This window comes from Carlito syrichta, unplaced genomic scaffold (genome assembly GCF_000164805.1).
Source record: "Carlito syrichta isolate Samal-C Ts95f unplaced genomic scaffold, Tarsius_syrichta-2.0.1 Scaffold287568, whole genome shotgun sequence".
In the NCBI taxonomy this organism is placed as follows: domain Eukaryota; kingdom Metazoa; phylum Chordata; class Mammalia; order Primates; family Tarsiidae; genus Carlito; species Carlito syrichta.
The window spans coordinates 206,785-216,568 of record NW_007231664.1 but is presented as its reverse complement, the minus strand read 5'-3'; the positions used below and the strand labels follow the sequence as shown (position 1 = coordinate 216,568).

Genomic DNA, 9,784 nt, shown 5'->3' with positions numbered 1-9,784 from the left:
CACTTAGGCCTAGGAGTTTAAGACCAGCCTGGACAATATAGTGAGGCCTTGTCTTTGCTGAGGTGAGTGGATTGCCTGAGCCCGCGGGTTTGAGACCCACCTGGGCAACTTGGCGAGACCTCATCTCTATAATAAATCAAAAATTAGCCGGGCATGGTAGCGCGTGTCTGTAGTTCCAGCTACTTGGAAGGCTGAGGCAGAAGGATCGCCGGAACCCAGCAGGTCAAGGCTGTGGTGGCCCGGAGTGGCCACTGAACTCCAGTCTGGGTGGCAGAGTGAGACTCCAACTCAAAAAAAGAGCAAAATACAAAAATAAAAATAAATTAACCAAGGATAGTGGTGCACACCTGTAGTCCTAGCTACTCAGGAGACTGAGGTGGGAGGATCTCTTGAGCCCAAGAGTTTGAAGTTGCAGTGAGCTATGATCATGCCACTGCACTCCTGCCCAGGCTACAGAGCAGATCCCATCTCAAAAGAGGAAAACAAAAAGACCTATCTGAATGTTCATCAACATTTAGACAGACCCTGTGGTTCACCTGCTAAGAACCTAGTGGAGGGTAGCATACGTTATGTTGCCAATAACTGTTGATGAATGCATGGATGAGCTGTAACAATTAAATCAAGCCATATGCCTAGGCCTGCAGTTTGAGATGCCATTTAAAGCCCATATCCATTTTCTCCAGCAATTCTTTCTCTCACTTGTGGATGAGATCTAGATTTGGGAAATGCCACCGATTAGATGTTCTATTCAGCCCCCTTGAGAGTGGGCAGGCAGTGGGAGGGAGAGCCAACTTCTGGGCAGTTTTCCTGCTACTGCAGGCTCTGTATTACTGGAGCATCAGTTGTTTGTCATTAGTGAGAGCTCAGAGAATCTTAAATGTGAAGATAACACAGGAGAGAGCTCCCAAAATATAATGCGTTCAAATTAGGTAGCATCTTTATTTAGTGTGTTAGTTCCAGGCATTCACTGCTTTACTGCCTCTCAAAACATGTAGCCCAGAATTACCATGTCCCAAGGGCTATTCATTGGTACTCTGCTGACTTGGAGGTATAGCACTGTCTTCTCCTAGAGTATGCATAGTAGAAGATAGCCCTATAGTAATTGTGCTTCATAAACACTGCTTATATAATTTCTATCACTTTCCCCGACCCCTCCACATGTTCTCCTACAGGACTGAATGGCCACGGAGTTATTTCTGATCAACGTCCTTATTATTTCTCTCTTGCCAGAAGGAGGGACATGTGAAGTGATAGCAGCACACCGATGTTGTAACAAGAATCGCATTGAGGAACGGTCACAAACAGTCAAGTGTTCCTGTCTACCTGGGAAAGTGGCTGGAACAACAAGAAACAGACCTTCCTGTGTCGATGGTAAGCAACTGGTTTTACCTCTCTCAAGATTTCATCTAGGTTCATCTATATATAATGTATTTCTTGTTTCATCTAAATAGGTTCAAGATAATGAACAAGGTGCAGCCAAAGTGCTAAAAAGTTCTACAAACGCCAGTCCTCAGAAAAGACTTTGAATTGTTGTTTCTCTGGTGCTATGGTTTAAATATCTTCCTCTCCAAAACTCATTTTGAAATGTGGTTGCCATTGTTGCAGTGTTGGCAGGTGGGACCTTTGGGAGGTGTTTGAGCCATGAGATCTCTGCACTTATGGGCAGGATTAATGTCATTATAAAGGGGTAAGTTTGTGCCTTTCTTCCACTCTTTCTCCTCATTCCATCATGTGAGGATGCAGCAAGAAGGCTCTCACCAGATGCCGACACCATGATCTTGTACTTTCTAGCCTTCAAAACTGTAAGTCAATAAATTTCTCTTCATTATAAATTACACAGTTTCAGGTATCCTATTATAGCAGCACAAAGCACTAAGACTTCTGGCTTTGGGGTTTTAAAACAGATCTGTTTTGAAATTTTTTAGAGTGGAGAAAGGTAAAGAAATTTCTACAGGTCAAGAAACTAGAGAATCCAGCTCATTTGGAAAATGATTTTCTTCCTAGGCTATGTAGAATGATGATGGTGATAATGATAGTAAAGATATCAATACCTAACATTCATTCAACAACTATGCAACGAGCACTTACTATATACCAGGTACAAATCTAGATGCTTCAGAGGAATACCAAGTCTAGACTGTCACCTTTAAGACACATTTATAGGCTACTGTCAAACAGTAAGTCCATGGTTCACAGGGACATCAAATCTGTCTCCCCATCTTTATCTTTCATAATTTAGATCTTGGTGTGAGTTGATTTTCAAATTCTTTAGTTAGGAAATAAGCACTAAAAGAAATGAGCCTTTTGCTCAGAATTACAGAACAGGATCTTAGACAATGAATCTCTTGGCTTAGTGTTTTGTTCTTCCTCTAGATATTGATGGGAAGAGATGCCTTCTAGATTGGCTCATGTTGTGTATTTTCATTATGGATCAGTAGGTGGTTAGAAAGAAAAACATACTCAAGCTAGGCCAAGTAAAAGGGAAGTTATTTTAATAAAATAGAGGAATCTCAGTGAACTAATTATGAGAAATTCAGCCAAACCTCATGGGATTTGTAAATTCTTCAGGCAGCTGTCATATTGGATTTTGTATTTATGGAATACAGTAGTTCTGATCTCTGTTTACCTCACTTGCCACTGTGTGGACTGTTTTTCTTTTCAAGGATTTCATTTTTACTTTCTCATAAATTAGGGGTTGGTGTAGGGCCCTTATTTCCACAATACCAACTCTGATTTCACTCAGCAAATTGGTAGAGTTTCAGGGCCCAAATATGTTTTACTCAGTCCCTGTTCTTAATATATTTTCTGAGAAGACAGAGTAAGTTTGGCCCAGCTTGGGTCAATGCATCAACCTTTGCCCTATCAGCCGCAGGCAAGGCTGCAAGCTTATGTAGCATGCACAGCTTCCCAGGTTGTACCATGGGGAGGTCAAACTAATTTTTAAAAATTGTAAAAATTGTGAAGAAGCCAAGTTTGAGAATACACTGGGATTAGTGGTTCTCAATTGGAGCAATTTCCCCCTAGGTTCATTTGGTAATTAATGTCTGAGGATATTTTGAGTCTAAACATTTGTCCCACCTAGGGAAGTGCTACTGTCATCTAGTGGGTAGTGACCAAGGATTCTACTGAACATCCTACAATGCACAGAGTGAACCCCCATCCCCCCTCCCTGGAATCCCTGCTACCAACAAAGAATTATTCAGCTCAAAATGTCAGTGGTGCTGAGGTTGAGAAACTTGCACTATGACTATTTGCTTATTACATCACAGTCAACACTGTGAGGCACCTCCAGTGAAGGGAAGGCAGGCAGCTAGACCAGAAAATCCATTTTACCTTCTTACAGGAAGAAACTCTTAGACCTAGAGCCCAAGAAACATAAAACATAAAACCATGATGGTTCCTCTGTTTGTTGCCAAAGAAAGCATTGAAGCACTTCACCACCTAACCCTTAACTGTACCCCACAAAACCATAATAAAAAATACTGATTAATGGAAAAAAAATCTCCATTTTTTTATGCAATTTATTTTCATTTTTAATAATCTAGAAATAGAATTGCCTTCAGGTCCCAATCCCCACCACTACACAATATATTCGTGTAACAAATACACATGTGTGCCTCCTGAATCTAAAATTTTTAAAAAGTAAAAATTTTAAAAAAAACCAAAAAAACACAGAATGCTGTGCATTGGCCAAGGGAGTAATGACCAAGGGAGCATCTGGCCTTAAATTTGTTTGAGAAGTTAAAACACATAACAGTAATATTTTTGTTTCAGAACAAGTTTGTTTGACTTTAAACCCTGAGCACTTTGGTGCGGTTGGTTTAAACAAGAGGGTCATAGTCTCTATCTTCCAAGCAAAAGTCAATAAAACATAGAGTATCCTGTATTTTCAAACTGATTATTTGTATTTTTTATTATGTCCTACTGCCCCAAAAGCTTTAAATCCATTGGCATGCATGGACAAGTCTACATGTTGCGATGATCAAAATTATTTTTGTAGCCTAGATCTCTACATACAAACTAAATATAAATTTTGGTTATAAATTAAAATGTCAATGCAGTTAGTAACATTATGGACTGAGAAATTAGATACACATGAGTGGAATCTCAGCTATAACTATTGCTAATAGAATGGCTTTGGGCAAATCAGATTTGCTTCCTGACTTCGGTTTCCTCATCTATAAAATGGGAATAATAATCATTTCTATTTTATAAAGATTAAGAAAATCATGTGTATAATTTCATTTTTTTGCATAAAGTCTGGCTCCCATCAAATCTCACTAAACAATGATATCCAATTTCTACCTTACTATGAATGTGAATGATGTTTTGGGAGAGACATTGTTTTTTATGAAGTTTTGTTTCATATTAATTGAACACAGTGGGACCTTGTCCATTATCTTTTCTTAAAACTGCTTCCAACTAATTATTCTGGGTATCACTAATGTTATTAAATCATCTTCAGGAATGCATATTTATTAAAGGAGTTTTGAAAAATACATAAATACATACATATATTTAAATCACCCATAATATCATTGCCCAAAGATTATCGTCACTTTGAAAGATAACATGTTAGTATGTGTCCTTCCGGGCTCAGTCCTCCACTTAAGAGCAAATACATATTATAGGTGATTGAATTAAAATGTTGTAGCACTGTTTTCTGTATGGTTTATTTCATTTAATATATTATGAACATTTTCCAAGTTATTACATATTCTTCAAAAAAATTACTTTAAATAGCTATGTATCCTCTCCTCTTTGGCATATTTGCAATGCTTCTTGCATTCCCCAGTCTCAGTTTCCTAAGAAAGAATAGGCATCAACTTCTCTCCATGACAGAAGTTGACAGTTTATACACCATGTTTGTCCTAAACAAATTCTGTCTTACATAGCAAATGTTCCACGGTAAGTGTTCCAATTGCTCTTATTTGTTTCCTCTGAAATTGTAGGTCAGTTGAATTCTACAGTGTTTTCAAAAACAGAGGAACAGCTATGATTTTAAAAGAAGCATATGATTTTTAAGATTCAGAATCTGAGACCAGATCATTTTTAATGGGACAAAAATGGGGGTAAAATCTTAGCAACATATTCAAAAATATATATTTGAAGAAACATATAAGTGGAAGTCTTTTATCTCAAAAATTAAATTCTATTAACTAATAACTGAAAACACTAAAACATACATTTAAATTATGGCGTAGTCATTTGTAAATACTCATAAAAACATCATACCCTTACAAAAGCATTATAGACATGCAACTAGTACTATTCTGAAGGAATATATCATTATACTCTAATTATTACTTTATTATTCTATTGCCCAAAATGAGTGAGGGGAACACCCTGCTCAATATCTTTCATTGAGAAAAACTAAAAATATAGTGTACAGCCTTTCAGTTATCTCCAATTACTTCTCAAGGACTAAAAGTTTAAATCAAATAAAGATTTATACAGAAGATAATGATGACTCAAAATATAACCATTTATTTAAGAGAAGAATTAATAGGTCAGGCACAGTGGCTCACGCCTGTTTTACCAGAACTATGGGAGGCTGCAGCAGGCGGATCCCTTGAGCTCAACAGTTCTATGCCAGCATAGGCACTATAGTGAGACCTCGTGTCTATAAAATAAAAATTAAAAAATTAGCCAGGCATGGTGGCACCTGCCTATAAAATCAGCTACTCAGGAGGCTGAGGCAGAAGTATCACCTGAGCCCAGGAGGTCAAGGCTGCAGTGAGCTATGATCACACCACTGCACTCTAGTCTGGGTGACAGAGTGAGACCGCAACTCAAAAGAGAGAGAGAGAGAGGAATTTTTCCAAGTATGACATAAAACAAAAATAAATTTGTAGATGGTTTTTGAAGTTATAGTCTATGATTCTAATTGTTCTAAAATGGCATAAAAATAGTATAAATTTTTAAATTTTAAAAATAATGGAATATAATTAAAATAAATAATAAGAACAATTTTTAAGACTTATCTTGTGTCATATTTCCAAGTACTTTGATTTTACACATTTGTTTAATTGTAACCCCAACCCTGTAAGATGTGTCCTCCTATCATTTCCATTTCACTTATCAGGAAACTGAGGCACAGAGAGATTCAGTGACTGGCTCAAAAATCACACAGCCAGTTGCAACTGAGCCAGAAGATCAGCCTGGGCTGTTGGACTCTGGGGTCTCTCATTCAGCAAGCACCAGGCAAACCAGTATTTAACCTAAGACATGTGTTAGGTCCTAAAGGTTTTCTTGCATGATGCAAAATATCTGAATGAGAAGGGGAAGTCCAACCATGTGGATGCTTACAGAAACATCCAATATGCCCCTTCTCTTTCTATGTCATAAAGATGATTGAGTGTACTTCCTTAGGTCATTGTCATGGAGTCATTCAGTGCTTTCAGTTTTACTGAATGATTGAAGGTTCATAGTTTAAGGCCTGTTGGGGGTTGGGGACAAAATATCTATTTTATGGTAAAAATTTTTATGCAGTTTCTCTATTTAAGAGTTCATTGTCATATAATTTATATCTATTTCTGACTTGCACAAATATATGGACTGAAAGTTTAACTACTGATTAATAGGAGATCTTTTAATGCATTGTGGATTTTAGCATTACTCTAATTAAGAAAATTAAAGCAATGAGTGATACATTTCCATAAATTCATAGGTCTTCCTTCTTACTCATTGTAAACTATGACCATATCAATGACTGACTACTAGCAACCTTTGCTTGATGCTCTTGTCTTTTATATTGGATCACCTACCAGAGAGCAGTGAGAAGAAACCAGCTTATATCATAGAACTTCCTGACTTTCACAGCAATGAAAATTCTAGTTTTTAAAAACTATTAGTTAACACAGTGAAGAAGTCATCACATTCCTAACTCTCTATGAAAGAAGAAAAAAAAAAACTCCAGATATCTTGTTTCTGGTTCATTATATTTAGCCTCCAAGATAAGAGCAAAAGAGATAGAGATACATAAAGTCTCAGACCCAGGTATACAGACTGACAGAGAAGCAAACAGAGAGAACAAAGAGGTACATGGGAAGATGAGGATTTGGGAGAAAGGGTAGCAAAAGAGGGAGATAAGTCAAAAGGTGCTCAGAAGGAACATTAATACCTCTACTCACAAAGTCGCTTGATTTATTTTTCCAAATAACTGTTTTTATTTAGTCTTGCAGTTTATAGCTAGTTTTTAATAAAATAAAATTTATTTGATAAATTTAAACTTTTTTCTTCAAGTTGAATTATATGAGATCCCAGAAGCTGAACTTCAACAAAAACTGATTCTGGAGATTGCTTCTTTGGAAAAAATGTGATCAAAATTTTTTGACCACTTGCCATCCATATTCCCTAGAGGCAGATAAGGTAGAGAAAAAGGTCTGAGGGTTGAAGGGAATTTGAAATTCAGCAACAGCTTTCCATAGAATAACATGAGCTATATGGATGAACAATATTACATAGACTAGCATCTTCTTGGCCTTCCAAAACACTGTAGCATATTAAAGGCTCAACTGCAGCATGGAAATCATCTAGAGAGTTCCCAGAGCAAGCGTTATATGAAAAAGTTTAAGCCTTTATTTTTATTTACAAATATTATGTTATAGACAAATAACGTATTAAACTTTAAGTCAATATTGACCAAACTTTTTATATATATTCATATAACCAGTTACATAAATCTGAAGATAAAACCAATTTCCCATAGATTTTAAGATGGTATTCACCATCTTTGTGAAAAGTTGAACATTACTAATCAAGTACAATCTTATCCTTAGAAGGGGAAAACAGTGATAGCACTTACTAAATTGAAATTACTATTAAAAATTTTCTAAATATCTTATTCACTTAACCACAAGCCAGTCTTAGTTAAATCAGGACTGTCCAACTAAAATATTCTGTTAGCCATTCATGATATGAATTCTAGTGTAAGAGATCAATTAAATTATGGTAACACATAACAAAAGTCATGAGACATTTGTTTTGTAATAAATAAGGCAGTGGCCAATTATTACTCATTAGTAATTTTTTTTTAGATAAGCTATCAAGTGTGCCCTTTCTCCCTTCTTCTTAATGCCAGTGAAGATCATTTTTATTCAGGAATGTACTTCTTGGGATTCTCCAAATACTACATCAGGGTATCTTCTCCCCAGGTGATGCCTTTGTTCTTATTGGCATCTGTGTAAGAGAATTCAGCAGCCTGACCTGTCTTCCACCCAAAGAGACCATGGAGATTTGTCCCAGTCTTGTGTTTGCCTCCCTTTTCCATGGTGTGACACTGGGCACACTTCTGAACAAAAATTTTCTTGCCTTTTCTCAACATCACCCATGTTTAATTCTCTCCTTCGTCGCTGGCGCTAGAGAGGTTCCCGCTCAGAAGCCAGATGTCCACTTTCTATGTCCCAGTCTCTAATCTAGTGTTTGTGTTTGTTTTTCAGGAATGATTTTTAGGTCTTCTGAATTCAACTGATAGTTTCTATGCCTATAGCTCAGTGTTTTTCCTAAGACTGGCTGACTGATAGTAATGTGATTTATAATATCTCAATGACATGCCAGGCTCAACTTCAGCTTGGAAATCATATAGAGAACTTTCAGAGCAAGCATAGTATGAAAATACTTAAACCCTAATTTTTATTTACAAATATTAAACATTTTAGGGGCAGAGACAATGACCAATTTTGGCTCTGCCATTTGTTATTTGTCTCCACACACAAGGAAATAGCAAGATAATGAATTGCTGTCGAGGATCAGGGATGCATGCCACAGCAGCTGTCTATGGTCACTTCATTTCTATCTCTGTTTAAAACATGCCTTATTCTTTTAAAACAGACTCCAGCTTGTTTAATAGATGGAATGCTGAGTTTATTTGGCTTTATCAGAGGCATTTCTAAAAGGAGAGTCCATTGTCTTATTAGAAGACAGTCTTCTATAGCATCATTAGTAAAATGGTGGCATTTGCAGGTATAATTTCAAAATCACATATAAATTCTCTATTGAAACAGCATTTGGTCTCCAACCTGTCCAGGTATGTAAGGGATCCAACTCTGCATTCATAAGAGGAATGAGATGAAGGGTGTATAAGAACTGACAAAGCTTTTTATACTGTCTATTAAAAGATGCCTTTTTATTCCTTTTCATAATAAAAAAACCAGAAATTCAGTCACCACATATACCTATCCCTCTAAAAGTAGATTTCTTCTTTATTTTTTTTTCCAGTTTAGAGCAGCAGTTGCCACTTGTCATCCCACTTACAAAACCATCCTCAGAGCTGTTCCTATGGGCAGCAAAGTATTAGAAGAATTGATCTGGAGTGTCTTTGGATGGGATGCTCCAGTTTCCCACAGGCCTTACTACTACTTATGATCCAATAGAATCTGACACGTTGATGTTCTGCCCTGTCCCTAGAGAGAATAGAATGTGTGGCACCTGACTCACATAGTTATTGCTCTACTATTCTCAAGTTCATAAGCAAATTAATTTTTAGAAAAAAATTAGTCTTTAATCAAAGTCACATTATAACCTAGTATAAATATATAAGTAAATGTATACATACATATATTCCACAATGGAAACATACATCAAAATATCACATTGTACCCCATAAACATATATAATCATTTGTCAATTGCCTTTTTTAAAGAAATGTATATATACAAGTCCAGCAGAGGATAAACTAAAAATAATTCTTGGGCAACCCCCCAGATCCCCTCCCATTGTAGGAGCTTTTCTGTCCTCTTAATAAATTCTGTTTTAATAATAATAATAATAATTCTCCTCCCTT

The 9,784-nt window shown here is 36.5% G+C and overlaps 1 protein-coding gene and 1 pseudogene across 2 annotated transcripts in view; one reads left to right on the top strand and one right to left on the bottom strand.

Annotated features, from left to right (window-relative positions):
• The first annotated feature begins 1,178 nt into the window (after nt 1-1,178).
• LOC103254857 (protein FAM19A1) overlaps nt 1,179-9,784 on the top strand; it is a 139,675-nt gene continuing 131,069 nt past the window's right edge. The window contains exon 1 of the mRNA XM_021709885.1: nt 1,179-1,371. Within this exon, the coding sequence (XP_021565560.1) occupies nt 1,179-1,371 (193 nt within the window). The remainder of the gene's footprint in view (nt 1,372-9,784) is intronic.
• Nucleotides 3,006-8,333, bottom strand: LOC110595174 (annotated as a pseudogene). Its single transcript, XR_002481648.1, has 3 exons — nt 7,651-8,333; nt 7,419-7,420; nt 3,006-3,020 (listed from the first exon to the last, which is right to left on the bottom strand). The product of XR_002481648.1 is annotated as a cytochrome c-like (transcript).